Source organism: Chiloscyllium punctatum, chromosome 14 (genome assembly GCF_047496795.1).
Source record: "Chiloscyllium punctatum isolate Juve2018m chromosome 14, sChiPun1.3, whole genome shotgun sequence".
NCBI classification, from domain to species: Eukaryota; Metazoa; Chordata; class Chondrichthyes; order Orectolobiformes; family Hemiscylliidae; genus Chiloscyllium; species Chiloscyllium punctatum.
The window spans coordinates 19,664,103-19,680,256 of record NC_092752.1 but is presented as its reverse complement, the minus strand read 5'-3'; the positions used below and the strand labels follow the sequence as shown (position 1 = coordinate 19,680,256).

Below are 16,154 nucleotides of genomic sequence, written 5' to 3'. Positions count from 1 at the left end.
CCACCCTACCTCTTGCAAAAATGCCATCCCGTATTCCCAATTCCTCTGCCTCCGCCGGATCTGCTCCCAGGAGGACCGGTTCCACCACAGAACACACCAGATGGCCTCCTTCATTAGAGACCGCAATTTCCATTCCCACGTGGTTAAAGAAGCCCTCCAACGCATCTCGTCTACATCCCGTACCTTCGCCCTCAGACCCCACCCCTCCAACCGTAACAAGGACAGAACATCCCTGGTGCTCACCTTCCACCCTACCAACCTTCGCATAAACCAAATCATCTGCCGACATTTCCGCCACCTCCAAACAGACCCCACTACCAGGGATATATTTCCCTCCCCACCCCTTTCCGTCTTCCGCAAGGACCGTTCCCTCTGCGACTACCTGGTCAGGTCCACGCCCCCAAACAACCCACCCTCCCATTCTGGCACTTTCCCCTGCCACCGCAGGAACTGTAAAACCTGCGCCCACACCTCCTCCCTCACCTCTATCCAAGGCCCTAAAGGAGCCTTCCACATCCATCAAAGTTTTACTTGCACATCCACTAATGTCATTTATTGTATCCATTGCTCCCGATGCGTTCTCCTCTACATTGGGGAGACTGGGTGCCTCCTCGCAGAGTGCTTTAGGGAACATCTCCGGGACACCCGCACCAATCAACCACACCGCCCTGTGGCCCAACATTTCAACTCCCCCTCCCACTCTGCCGAGGACATGAAGGTCCTGTGCCTCCTTCACCGCCGCTCCCTCACCACCAGACGCCTGGAGGAAGAACGCCTCATCTTCCGCCTCGGAACACTTCAACCCCAGGGCATCAATGTGGACTTCAACAGTTTCCTCATTTCCCCTTCCCCCACCTCACCCTAGTTCTAAACTTCCAGCTCAGTAACTGTCCCCATAACTTGTCCGGACTTGTCCTACCTGCCTATCTTCTTTTCCACCTATCCACTCCACCCTCTCCTCCTTGACCTATCACCTTCATCCCCTCCCCCACTCACCCATTGTACTCTATGCTACTTTCTCCCTAGCCCCACCCTCCACGCTTCAGGCTCACTGCCTTTATTTCTGATGAAGGGCTTTTGCCCGAAACGTCGATTTCGAAGCTACTTGGATGCTGCCTGAACTGCTGTGCTCTTCCAGCATCACTAATCCAGAATCTGGTTTCCAGCATCTGCAGTCATTGTTTTTACCTCGTTGATTTTAACCCTACTGCGAATCCTCTTGCAAGGATGCCTGCCTTGAAGAAGTTTTCCTCCTCTCTCTACAAGAATCTCTGGGAGTCCCTCTCCCACTGCAAATCCCAGGTCATTTCCTCTGCCCTGAAGCTCTTCAACCATGTCGTGAAACAAACTCACTACCACAGCCACATTCGCTTCCTCAGTGCCTGCCTCCGTAACCAACTCATCCCACATGGACTCCGGACCACCTTTAAACCAGCAGAGTTCGGACCCGAACAGGACAAACAGTACAGACTACAGATTCAAAAACACCAGCAACAGTTCTCCTTCAAGATCCTCCACTCCACGCTTGCAGCATTGCGCCGGCACATAACCTCTCTCCAGTCAGCCCTGCCTCAGCTGAGGGCCACACTCTCTCAGAATTGCAAAGGACCCACTCTGTACTACATCCTCAGGAGAATTCATACTCTCAACAAACAGTATTTCAATTCCATCTCAAACATCAAAAACTGTAAGTACAACAAACTTTTATCCACCCACCTCCATAACCAGCGCTCCTCAAACATTCCAGAAGATTCCCCTGGCCTCGGAACCTATTCCACCATTAGCCATGCGGCTGATGCAGCTACCACCCCCACGCTGATTGATGATGTCACTCTCGCCCCCATCATGGCCACTCCCACAACCACTTCCACCCCTCACAATTCCTCATGCATCACACCTGACATCACTTCTGCCCTTCACATCATCACTGATGCCACATGCTCAGTGACTTCCGCCACCCCTACTGCCGTGGTCACCACCACTTCCGCCCCCACCAGCGCCACTCACCTGCATTCTGCTGATATGCCCCCCACAGACCCTACTGTCACTATCCCCACCCCCCAGAACCCCGAGGGGAACATTACCCCAGCTCATGCCTCCACCCCCATTCCCCCCACCATCACACCCACTCCAGGTACTGGCTCCGACCCCACTCCCAGCTCCACACCCACACCAGATCCCATCTCCCAACCCTGCCGAGTTTTCACCATCCCCCCAGACCTCTCCCTCACTGAGGACGAACGATCAGTCCTCAGCAAAGGACTCACCTTCATCCCCCTCCGTCCACGCATCAATGAATTTAATACACGCCGTGACATCGAACAATTCTTCCGTCGCCTCCGCCTCTGAGCTTACTTTCACAATCAGGACTCCCGCCCACCTTCCGAGGACCCCCTTCGCCCACCTCCAACACACTGCATCCACCTGGACACCCCGCGCTGGCCTATTACCTGTCCTCGACCTCTTCATTTCCAACTGCTGCTGGGACATTAACCGCCTCAACCTGTCTACCTCCTTCCCCCATTCCAACCTCTCACCCTCACAACGCGCAGCCCTCCAATCCCTCTGCTCCAATCCCAACCTCACCATCAAGCCGGCAGATAAAGGGGGCGCAGTGGTAGTCTGGCACACTGACCTCTACACCGCTGAAGCCAAACGTCAACTCGAAGACACCTCTTCCTACTGGCCCCCTCGACCATGACCCCACCCCCCATCACCAAACCATCATCTCCCAGACCATTCAGAACCTCATCACCTCAGGAGCTCTCCCACCCACAGCTTCCAACCTCATAGTCTGGGAACCCCGCACTGCCCGGTTCTACCTCCTTCCCAAGATCCACAAGCCTGACCACCTTGGCCGACCCATTGTCTCAGCATGCTCCTGCCCCACTGAACTCATCTCTACCTACCTTGACACTGTCCTATCCCCCCTAGTCCAGGAACTCCCCACATACGTTCGAGACACCACCCTCGCCCTCCACCTCCTCCAAGACTTCTGTTTCCCTGGCCCCCAACGCCTCATCTTCACCATGGATATCCAATCTCTCTACACCTCCATCCGTCAAGACCAGGGCCTCCAAGCCCTCCGTTTTTTCCTCTCCAGACGTCCCCAACAGTACCCTTCCACCAACACTCTCATTTGTTTGGCCGAACTGGTCCTCACCTTTAACAATTTCTCCTTTGAATCCTACCACTTCCTCCAGACCAAAGGGGTAGCCATGGGCACACACATGGGCCCCAGCTATGCCTGTCTCTTTGTTGGCTATGTAGAGGAGTTGATCTTCCATAAATACACCGGCACCACTCCCCACCTCTTCCTCCGCTACATTGATGACTGCATTGGCGCCACCTCGTGCTCCCACGAGGAGGTTGAGCAATTCATCAACTTCACCAACACATTCCACCCTGACCTTAAATTTACCTGGACCATCTCTGACACCTCCCTCCCCTTCCTGGACCTCTCCATCTCCATTAATGACGACCGACTTGACACTGAAATTTTTTACAAACCCATCGACTCCCACAGCTACCTGGATTACACCTCTTCCCACCCTACCTCTTGCAAAAATGCCATCCCGTATTCCCAATTTCTTCGCCTCCGCCGGATCGGCTCCCAGGAGGACCAGTTCCACCACAGAACACACCAGATGGCCTCCTTCTTTAGAGACTGCAATTTCCCTTCCCACGTGGTTAAAGAAGCCCTCCAACGCATCTCGTCTACATCCCGCACCTCCGCCCTCAGACCCCACCCCTCCAACCGTAACAAGGACACAACGTCCCAGGTGCTCACCTTCCACCCTACCAACCTTCGCATAAACCAAATCATCCGCCGACATTTCCGCCACCTCCAAACAGACCACTACCAGGGATATATTTCCCTCCCCACCCCTTTCCGTCTTCCGCAAGGACCGTTCCCTCCACGACTACCTGGTCAGGTCCACGCCCCCAAACAACCCACCCTCCAATCCTGGCACTTTCCCCTGCCACCGCAGGAACTGTAAAACCTGCGTCCACACCTCCTCCCTCACCTCTATCCAAGGCCCTAAAGGAGCCTTCCACATCCATCAAAGTTTTACTTGCACATCCACTAATATCATTTATTGTATCCGTTGCTCCCGATGCGGTCTCCACTACATTGGCGAGACTAGGCGCCTCCTAGCAGAGCACTTTAGGGAACATCTCCGAGACACCCGCACCAATCAACCAAACCGCCCCGTGGCCCAACATTTCAACTCCCCCTCCCACTCTGCCGAGGAGATGGAGGTCCTGGGCCTCCTTCACCGCCGCTCCCTCACCACCAGACGCCTGGAGGAAGAACGCCTCATCTTCAGCCTCGGAACACTTCAACCCCAGGGCATCAATGTGGACTTCAACAGTTTCCTCATTTCCCCTTCCCCCACCTCACCCTAGTTCTAAACTTCCAGCTCAGTAACTGTCCCCATAACTTGTCCGGACTTGTCCTACCTGCCTATCTTCTTTTCCACCTATCCACTCCACCCTCTCCTCCTTGACCTATCACCTTCATCCCCTCCCCCACTCACCCATTGTACTCTATGCTACTTTCTCCCCACCCCCACCCTCCTCTAGGTTATCTCTCCACGCTTCAGGCTCACTGCCTTTATTCCTGATGAAGGGCTTTTGCCCGAAACGTTGATTTCGAAGCTACTTGGATGCTGCCTGAACTGCTGTGCTCTTCCAGCACCACTAATCCAGAATCTGGTTTCCAGCATCTGCAGTCATTGTTTTTACCTCACTGTTCAAGACTGCACTATCATTCAATTATGATCGTGATTTTAGTGCAGTGCGACTATGGTATGGAATGCCATTGATAATTTAACTTGGTCCTAAATACCTGCTCAGTCTCTGACCTTGCGCAATTCAATTTAAACTAGAACATGACTCAGTTCTCTTGACTAATTTCCCGATCATTCAGTTCCTGCAAATATCATGTTTTCTGCCTTTCAATTTTCTAATTTCGCAAAATGAAGAGAGAGCTGCTTGCCAGTTGACATGAGCTATTCAAAACCAAGAAGTTAAATATACATTTCTGCCACAGACTGCTTGGTGTGTCTATCGCTCCTGCACTGTCACTCATGTCTTATATTTACATTAATTTTTTTTCTTCTTTGTAAAGGAAAAACTTAATAATTAAGAATAGATTCTCATGTGGGCTGTTGTATCTCAGGGAGTATCAGTTCATGTTTTCTCCTCTGTCTACATGAATACTTTCCTTCGGCATGGAGATGTGCTGTATCTGGTATTTTTACACCGATGTTGTTGTTTTGCCTGCATGAAAGCAAAAGTCAGATTGTTGTCACCTAACCTTTTAAAATGGATCAAAATATCTCCCCATTCCAAAATACCCAAAAGTCAGTTCACGTCACTGTTCCTGAGAAATGGAACGTTTCTGATTGCAATCAGCAACCCAAGAACTGAATCATAGAATCCTTACTGCAGACCATTCACCCCATACTGACCCTCCAAAGCACAACCCACCCAGAACCACATCTTCACTGTAACCCTGCATTTTCCGTTGCTAATCCACCTAATCTACACATCCCTGGACACTATGGGCAATGTAGCATGGCCAATCCACCTAACCTGCACATCTTTGGACTATGGAAGGAAATTGAACCACTGGAGGAAACCCACACAAACACGGGGAAAATGTACAAATTCCACACAGATGGTCACCCAAGGTTGGGATCAAACCTGGATCGCTAGTGCTGTGAGGCAGCTGTGCTAGCCACTGAGCCACCGTGCTACCCTAAATAAAAACTGGTATTTGTACTTGACCTTATGCTTGGGAGCAAAACAATCAAATGCAGCATCTATTTGTTTCCAAGCTTAGCAACACTCTCTTTCTAAATAGACTTATTTTGAAATTATTTGGAGAAAAGCAATAAGCAAGCATAGATAATAAACTGCAAAATCTAAGAAACATAATTAGTGCCGAGAACAGAAATGAATAGTAATGTATTATTTTTCAGAAAGTCAATCAGGTAGTGTTAGTGAATTAATGATTGTAAGCTTGAATGATATGCTTGGAAAGTGATTTAATTAATGAGAAAATGTTCGAGTAAGGAAATAAATTGAATACAAAGCACTTAATGAACTAATTTAATTGGAATTGAACTGTATATGTATTTATATGCTGGTGGATGGATGTGGGATATGAAGACACCAGAACAAATCTTCAGATTAGCACTGATGCTGCATGCATTGCTGCTGATTGCAGGAATAATTGGTTCCCCTTTTGCTTCCTTCCAGCTGGGAATGTCAATCCAAGTGGAAACTACCAAAGCCTCAGAGCAGCAATCTGGGAGAAGACTGGCAAAGTGGAACAGTGCAGGGGGCATGCCCCTTGTGGAGGTGCCAGTGTTGAACTGGATAGGACAAGGTCAAAAACCACACAACAACAGGTTATACTCAAACAGGATTATTTGAAAACTCGTGTTTTCAAATAAACTTGTTGGACTATAACCTGGTGTTGTGTCATCATTTGCCATATTTAGGCTCATATTTGTATGTCATAAGTCTTTCAAATGGGGCTAGTGAGTGAGGAATGAATGGATGAATGGGTAGAAATGGATAAAGTTTAAAGTTATGGATTGTGACAAATATTGTTGCCACCATTCAGCAATGTGCCGTCTTAGTCAAGTCACACAAAACCCTTGTGGGTTGTTACATTTGTACAATCGCTATGTTGTTTGCACTGGTAGCACGTTCCATTACAAAGCTCCAGCCAGAACTGACGGACAACCAAGTCTTTTCTTGCCTATCCTCTCATCATGGATCATATTGATTTGATGTATCACCTCATCCCTAAAGAATTCTAACTAATTAATTTAGCCTGTATGCAAATAGTCTAACTGTGTGGCCTATCTCCTCTCTGATATAACTGTGGAACATGATGAGCATTCCAAGTGTTTTGCTGGTAAGTGATTTACTGTTATTGAAGATGAATAGACCTGGGCTATATGCCCAAGAGAGAATTAAGACATCAGTCAAAGTTCATAGTGAATTCAGACAGCTTATGGAAACTGCAGCTTGGCTGTAACTATGAGAGAAAGCAGCTCGTAACAGATGTCACCATGGTACAATTTGGTTCTTGGATGAAGAATTTAATTGTAACTATGATGATTTATCAGGCAAATTTTCATTGATAGGATTCATTCTAAGATAAATGTTCATCATTTAAGTATTTACCCTGGACTTATCTTCAGTTTTAACTTGTATTTATCCTTATCTGTGTATATTTGGTGAATATTGATGCTCACAAATAGGACAGTGCAAGGAATGGAACATTGGGTCACAGTTAATTTAATTTTAAAATCTTGTGAGTGTTAATAAATTAGCTTCAGTCGCCATAGGCAAATAGAGAGAAAGGCACAAAAAGTCCACTGATGACTTGATGATGAAAAAAAACCTTTGTACAACAAGGTGTAATTACACAGCAGTCGAATTCTGCATTTCATATGATTTTTTGGTCCTAACCCAAACTATGTCGCTTCTTAATGTTCTGGTCCACAAAGACACAATCAGGAAAAAAATAGCCTTTTAAAAAAATTTCATAACTGATATAGTCCTCACTCCACTTGCTGTCAATCTTGTTTGCAGCATCTTTTGAATTTGCTTCAATCTGTAAAGCTATGAAGTCTGACTAAGCTCGGCAAAGCTATTACATCCTCCTCCCCTATGAGACTGCTACCCCTATGCATGCATTCCACCTTCCACATATCAGCTCATTACATGTACTGATATACAAATAATCCAAAAGAGGAGATAAATCAGCTGATTGAAGTTTGAATGGCTTATATTTGTCATTTTAAGCCACAATATTGAATGTTGCCTCATGCTTCAGCCACAGGCAGGTCCAAGGAAATGAAACTTATGAAAAGTATATTGTTTGGATCAAGTGTTTTGACAGTAAACATGGATATTAGGGTGGAGAGATCAAGACATGAGAGAAGCAACTTTATTCATTGTGCTGCTGCCTTGAAAGGACAAAAACTGCAACACGAAACATTAAGCATTCTGCTCACCCCATCTTTCTGTTGTCTTATTCACTCCTATTAAAATACCTGCTGTCAATATTATGATACGTTTCCATTTCTTTAATGTTACATTTGCTGACATTCCTGAAAGGGTTTTGGATTTGCGAAGCAACATACAGATTACATTGTCATTTTTTGACAGTGAACTTTAGTTTATACGTTGCAACGATTACACTCGAAATTCTTTTCATCTGTGCATTAAGAAACAACTGAATACAACATAGAATCATTTAAAGCACAAGAGGGGTTGTTTTCAGATGATCATGCTTGTGTCAGCTCCTTGTATGAACTCACTGATTTAGTCATATACCTCAGCTTTGTCCCTGTGACCTTACAAATGAGTTCTCTACTTTGAGTGCCCCCATGATTCTATCACTCTTTCAACTGTCCTGCCCCTCTGTGCTGTTCCTCCCAAAGTCCATTGCTTCATACTTATACAGCAAATTTACACTTAAATAGAATCTTTGACAGAATTAAACATCCTGAGATGGACTTATCAAAAAAATAAAGACTCAGAGCCGCACAAAGAGAAATTGGATGGCATGAAATGTAGGTGACAGAGGTCTCATCTATTGGTCAGAAAGCCTCACATCACCTCTTTGCAGAAAGTCCAACAAGTTGGTAACTGATTGGATAGTGATGGGTGTTCTGGGTGGAGAGGGGTTGTGGTGTGGTGTAAGGGGTGTGTGTGTGTGCGTGTGTGTGTAAGTGTGTGGAGGTGCATGGGTGGGTGGGGGGAAGTGGGTGTGTGGGGGGGTTTGTGTGTGGAGGTGTGGCAGTGCGTGGTTGAGTGGGGGGAGTGTAGGGGTGTGTGCGTGGCAGGGTGTGTCTAGGTATGGCTGTATGAGTAGTTGGGTCTGTGGAGGTGTGGAGGCATGTGGGTGGGTGGGGGGTGTGTAGAGGTGGGGGTTGTGTGGGGGTGCAGAGGTGTGTGGGAATGTGTGGGTGGGTGTGGGGGTGCGGAGGTGTATGGGAATGTGTGGGTGTGTGGGGGTGCGGAGGTGTATGGGAATGTGTGGGTGTGTGGGGGTGCGGAGGTGTGTGGGAATGTGTGGATGTGTGGGTGTGTGGGGGGGTGTGTAGGGGTGCGGAGGTGTGTGGGAATGTGTGGGTGGGGGTGTGTGTAGGAGTATGGGTGAGTGTGAGTCTGGCTGTGTGGGGGTGGATGTGTGTGGAGGTGTGGGTAGATGTGTGGGGGGGTGTGGGTGAGTGTGGGGTGTGGTGTGTGCGTGTGTGGTATGTTTGTGTGTGGGGGGGGTGTGTGGGAGGTATGGTGAGTGTGAGGGTTTGTGGGAGTGTGGGGGTTTTGGGGGGGATGTGAATGTGTGGAGGTGTGTGTGTGAGAGTGCGAGTGTGTATGGGGGTGTGGGTGAGTGTGGGGGTTTGGTGGTGTGGAGGTTTGTGGGGTGTGGTGTGGGGGTGTGTGTGGGTGTATGGTACATGTGTGGGTGTGTGCAAATGCTTGGGAGTGTGCGTGGGTATGTAGGGCTGTGTAGGTAGGTGGGTGTGGTTGTGCAGTGTGCGTGGGTGTGTGTGGGCGGATGTATGTGGGTAGGGTGTGTGGGTGTTTGTGTGGGTGTGTATGGGTGAGTGGAGGTGCAGTTGGGTGTGTTTGATGGGGGTGTATGGAGGTGTAGGGGGGTTAGTGGGGGGTGTGGATGTGTGAGTGTGTTGGGGGGCATTGGGGTGGGTCTAAGGGGGGACTGTCCATCTGTTTGCTGAGTATTTCAGACAACACCATTGGATAAACATTGGCAGCTGCCAACAATGCACCTACCAAAGGCTGAGGAACCCTAGGCTAAAGGTGAAAGAGACAGAAATAATAATGGGTGAGACAGTATGAGGACGAGGGAGTGTGTCAGAAGTACTGTGTGACTCCCCCATGGGAGCCTCATTTTCAGGCTTCCCATGTGGTGTGACTCCTGCAAGCTGCTGGTTGAATACCAGGAGGAAAAGACCATTGAGTGGGTGTTAGTTGCTCATTTTAAGGTGTCAATTGGAAGTAGCATGGGAAGACCGTAGAGGCAGGCATTAAATTTACCCATCAGGTCAGATGACAAAAAGCAGAGGAGGTTTTAAGGAGTGCTTTAAAGGAGGAAAGGAAATTTCATGTTGGAGAAAGGTAGGGAAGGATTTGCAAAGCACAGGCCCTCGGCAAACAGAGGTATGGCACTGATGGTGGCGAATAAAATAAGGGTACGCACAAGAGGCCAAAATTAGAGTAATGCAGATATGTCTGAAGGTGGCGAGGCTGAAAGAGATTAAAGAAAGAGGCAAGGGCTGATCCCATGGATTGATTTGAAAACTCTTCCACCTTAATTTGTAATATCCACGAGCCTGTGAACTCCACAGTCTATCTTTGTTCCCAGCTACAGCCTGCAGCTAATGAGTGCTCAGTAATTATTGCCTTACCAAGCTTTGTGTCATCGATAAACTTTAAAATTATACTATTTTTTACTCGAGTTCAGGCGATTTATTTATAACAAGCCAATAATACGCAAATACTTTTGCATTCAAACAACTAAACATAATTAACATTTACTTGCATTTGCACTGTTATTATAATATGAATAAAAGGTTCATGCTCAGTGGTTAGCACTGCTGCCTCACAGCACCAGGGACTGGGTTCGATTCCTGCCTCACGTGACTGTCTGTGTGGAGTTTGCACATTCCCCCAGTATCTGGTTGGGTTTCTTCTGGGTGCTGCAGTCTCCTTCCACAATCCAAATGATGTGCAGGTCAGGTGAATTGGCCATATTAAATTGCCCATAGTGTTAGGTGCATTAGTCAGGGGCAAATGTATGGTAGGGGAATGGGTCTGGGTGGTCAGACGGTCAGTGTGACCTTGTTGGGCTAAAGGGCCTGTTTCCTTACTGTAGGGGATCTATTCTAATCTTTGCCATCTCCACATTCTATGAGCTTATTTAATTATTACAAGAAGTTCCTTACCATAGATTCACAAGGAAAGGGTGCTCAAGTCGTTGCATGATCTGCAGTTCTCTGAAAACGTTGCGCACTTCATCTCGTTCAATGCATTTTTGTTTGTTCATGTATTTCATAGCATACATTTTCTTTGTATCTCTCTTCTGGACAATGCAAACCTGGTCAAAGTAAAGGAAAATGAGACAATAAATCAACATTGCTTAAAGAAATCAAACAGTTTACTATAGCATTTGCATTTACTTAAAACCAAATCTTGGCTACCATTTTTATGCATGTATCATAAAATTGATTAGTGAATAGCGAATCAGTTACAATCATAATTCAAAGACATCTCTATCAGGCACATGGTAAAAGGTCAATGTTTAAGCACAATTACCGTACAAACCAACCATCAACTTCCTCGAGTCCCATTAGAAATATTCAGTCCATAATCTGGCCTGGTCCCTTCTCACTTTTGTACACACAAACATCCCTCATTCATTTTCAAGACAAATCACCTTAGGGTAACTGGTGGACTGTGATTGTTGCCTGCCTTGCGTTAGCCAGCTGAATTTTCTCCCCTACAAAACCGCAATGAGTCAAAATCCAAAATCCCTGTTGTTTTGAAATTGTCAGCCATTCCTGCCAACGGAATAGGTACTCCGATACAATAATGCCTATAGTAAGCTGAGGTTCTGGACTGGTAACTCTGCGTTCCTTAAACATGTGCCAGCTTGTGTGCCCGTAACATCCAATTGGAGCAAACATAGGCCACACAAAATTATGGAAAAACCACAATCAGTTTGGAGATTGCTCAGTGGAACCCTGCAAGCATGGCCGCAAAGGCCAGTAACCCTGCAGAGCCTGATGAAAGCCTGCCCGCTAACCCACCTGCTTTCTTCACTGAGGCCTCAAAGGCTTGTAGCAGTGCTCTGAGATATTGTTCTGCAGCACAAAAGCAGCAACCATAAACACAGCTCTGCAGCAAGCTAAGCAGAAAATCATTAATAAGTATGTCCAGAGCTAACTCCCAACATTTTATAACACCTTTGACTGCACAAAGTCATTGCATTGCAATGTATGAACAAATTGAAAAAAAAATTCCTTTTCACATATTTAGTGCATCATTGTCTTTTTTTTTACATCAAGCATATTTGTAGATAAAATAGGGCTGCACAGAGCTTCCTCAGCTAATCTGAATCTTCATTTATCATAGGTTTGTGGTCAGGCCTCTGTAATTTGACTTATCCCAATTTTACTGTGTTTTATCTTGAAAAGTTTGTGATTTGTATTTTTATGCATGTTTAACTTTTAGAAATGAGATTCCAAAATAGTGACATTTGGGTGTTGATTACATCGAGGAAGGACTTTTTTGTTTAAAAAAAGTCAGAGAATCTTTTAGAACTTGCTTAGCATGAGAGAGAGCAGGGTACCCTTTCAGTGTTAATGGAAATTGTTTATATTGGGTGATTACAACATGAATAAACATTGAAGGCCATAGCTTGTTTTTGACTCAGAATGATCAAGGATCAGTTTTAGCTTAGGAAACCAAAGACTGGATATTCTTAGATGATTATGGGCACTGACAAGGGTCAGAAGCAAGCATGGTCTCTTTTCTAGAGGAGTTATGGAAATAAGTTGTCTCCGTAGAAATGTTTAATTGAAGATTAGGGCTGTTTGGTTAGCAAGTGTAGATAATTAGAAGCTGAGAAAATCTAAGCTCTCAGTTTAGTGTGCATAGATCAAAGAAGACTTCACAGTTGACAGGACAGAAACTGGGTTGAAGACTATTTGTGTCCAGTTCTGGTTGATCTGTTGTCAGAAGGATATTATGAAGCTGTGGAGAATTCAGAAAAGATTTATTAGGATGTTGCTGGGAATAATGGGTTTGAGTTACTAAGGTGGCTGGATAGACTGGAAGATCTTTTTCCGGGAGCATAGGAGGTTAAGGGGTGACCTTATAGAGGCTTATAAAATCATGAGGGGCATATATAAGGTGAATAACAGGTGTCTTTCCCAAGGGTGGGGGATTTCAAGATATTTTTATGGTGAGAGGAGAAAAATAAAAAAAAGTGGGTCAACTTTTTTTAAAAACACAGAGTTTTAAAAACACAGGGACTAGTTGAGATTCTTTACTCAGAGTAGTAAGAGTATGGGAATGCTTTGCCTGCAATGGTAGTAGATTTGCCAACTTCAAGTACATTTAAGTCATCATTGGACAAGCATATGGACGTACGTGGAATAATGTAGGTTGGATGAAAGGATCTGTGTTTCTGTGCTCTATGACTCTGTGACAATTGACTTTGATTCCATTCCTATCCGAGAGAGATTGATGAATCCCTCTAAACTGGAAGGCATTTTATCTATTGGATTTCTGTACCTGGGAAGGAGTTTCCTGCTGAAACAAGCAATCACTCCATTGTAATTTCTAGAGGACAGTTAGTCATGAACTTCCTTCATGGAAGATGGCTGCCCCGTTGAAACAGGCTCTTCCATTCTTGCAGTGCCCTGGATTTTTGAAGCAGGTATTTTTTCGTACAGACTTCATCCTGAATCTCCAAAGCAGGCAATTTCCTTTAGTGTGTCAAACTATGAATATTGGTCATTCACACCAAGTTCAATGGAGTTCATACCTTGAATCTATTTCAGTAGATTTGTCCTCAATCTATTGATCAATCTGAAGTGTGTAGACTCTTCAAACTAATACTTAATCTGGATGCTCTCATTCATTCATGAAGATTGTTGCATTGCTGAAAACAAAACACTTGCCTTCTCATACTATTTGACGATGACTGCTTGCTTGGTATAGTCTGTGTCAATGGGATTGAGGAACCCTTCTGGGAAAATAAGGCAATAAAATTTGAGCTTGAGTTTTCCAAATCATCTGATTTCAGACTTAAATCTGTCATAACTGTTCGCTTATGGCAGCAGCGTTGTATTTTGTGTTGCAACAGTTCAAAGCTTTGTCTGTTTATTTATTTGAGGTATACTGTTCATTGGCTAGATTATTGCAATTTCTTGCAGAATCATGAAATCTAAACTCACTTCAGCGATAGGAAACATTTCTGCCAATCCAGTAGAGTTACAGGTTTCCAGTTTGCTGATAGTATGAAACATATTTTGTGTGCCAACATAACGAACCTTGATGGATTCTGTTTTTTGTTTGGTTCCGCTATGAGCCGAGGAAGCACTATGAAATCTTTTTAAATGTTTCACTACCAACTGTCCAGTAACTGAACTTCTTTGACTTGTTGTTCATTGACTATTTCTTGAAAAAATGTTGCATGATTAGCTGTTCCTTAACTTTAACTAATTTGACTCCTAATATCTGAAGATGATTCAGGTCAAAACATATATTCAGGATCAAGAATGAGAATTCTTGATTATGAAGTATGTATATGTTCTGTGCTATTGAACAACCTTGCATTGCAGATTTGTTTGCAAAATAGCTTTCAACTTAAGTGCTATACCTCCTGGACCATGTGGGAAGAAACAGTGTTTCTTCAACCGTGGTACACTATCTGACAATATAATTACATATTCCTCTGTTTCAAATGTGAAATTAGTAAGATATCCCATGACAGAAATATCCTTTTCACAAAAACTAGGTCTGGATTACTTATTTCATCTAGGAATATCTTTGGCCTTTCCTCTATCGTAGCCTGGTCCACTTCATGAACTTCTATTTGACATTTTTATTGTTGTGTGACTGTGTTTCATCTCAGCTTTTTATTCTGAAATGGATCCATTGTTTTATAGATGTTTTCTTTTAAAATACCTGGGAACTGCTTGTTCCTTTGAAGTTTCTTTTTGCCACAGTGCTGATAATGATTGCTCATATCTACTGTCTGTCCTACCCACTGCATTGTCTTCTCATGTGTGCCAGGAGATACACTGAAAACTGAATGGATGCTGCTGATCTTGTGTGATAAGATCAATCTTCTCTTTTTATGAATAATCTGTGCTGCTTCTAGAATTCTGCTTCACTTACCATTTAAACAACTTCCTCCATAGAGTCAACTCTTCTTTTGACTGTAATAAACTTAAACATTACTCATCAGTTATTCCAACATCTCTTATGAATTCTAGTTTTAACTGCCATAAAATCATGTGGATGGTAAAATCTACTACTAAATCTTGTTCTTTCAACTTTATGCAGAGTAAAAGAGTTAAAGCACTTGTCAAAGGCTTTCAGAACTTCATATGTATCTGTCGATTCCTTAATATCTTGGAAGGCCATAATAATATTAGTTATACTCCCAAAAATATAAACTTCTGAATTTAAATACACAAAGATGTATTGACTTTGCAAGCTTGGAAGCATTTCTGTACTTTAAGGATTGTCTTCTCTAAGATATCAGTCTATGTTCAATTTGGCTCATCTCTGAAATTAAAATCTTCCCAGATATATCACCTCTGTTGTATGTCTTCCTAGCATTAAATGGCTTTTAATTTTGGAATATAGCAATGCAGTTATTAGAAAGCTCTGTTCTGGAGGGTTTTCTACTCTTATATGGTCAAGATTGAGGAATCCTGCCTTTGAGAGTAAAATGGAGGATTCAAAAACTTTGTTGCTGTTTCCTTAAATGGGTCAGTAGCTTCCTAACTTTTTCTTCCATTAGACTCTCTCTACTAAAGCTTTTAAAATGCCTCTTTATTGTTTTAAGTCTGGCTTTGCTACATTGCCAGTTGTTTATGTTTGCTTTAAGGCATTCCTTTGGCCTTTGATTTCTCTTACTGTGGCTATGTTTCACGATATTCAGTTGCTCTGAGCTGTAAGTACCTCATTTACTTCTAGGCTTCTGAAGCTGTAAACTTTTGAAATGTTTCCACTACCCATCCATTTCAAATTTATTAATGGAACCTCTGTTTTCCATTCACTAGCATGCTGGACCTTGACTAAGGACTGCTCTGACAGAGCATTGGCATCTATAGAAGCACTTGTTTTAAACAATATGTAGCTTAGGGCATGATAACAACTATGCACAAGTTACATTAATGTGCTAGACTCTCTTACAGAGACTGCGAGGTGGATAGATAACTGCCAACACCAACCCACTCCTCCGATAATAAGTTACAAAATGACCTGTAGGTAAGGACATGCCTGCAATCCAGCATGCTGGGATTGAAATTAAAAACAACAGGAAATTATGCCCTTGTCTGTCTCCTCTTGTC

At 44.4% G+C, this 16,154-nt stretch overlaps 1 protein-coding gene across 2 annotated transcripts in view; it reads right to left on the bottom strand.

Moving 5' to 3' along the window:
• Positions 1-16,154, bottom strand: part of LOC140485652 (serine/threonine-protein kinase 32B-like) — a 349,305-nt gene that overhangs the window by 196,891 nt on the left and 136,260 nt on the right. For both annotated transcript variants that reach the window (XM_072584023.1, XM_072584024.1), the window contains one exon: positions 11,007-11,158. In XM_072584023.1, the coding sequence (XP_072440124.1) occupies positions 11,007-11,158 (152 nt within the window). The remainder of the gene's footprint in view (positions 1-11,006; positions 11,159-16,154) is intronic.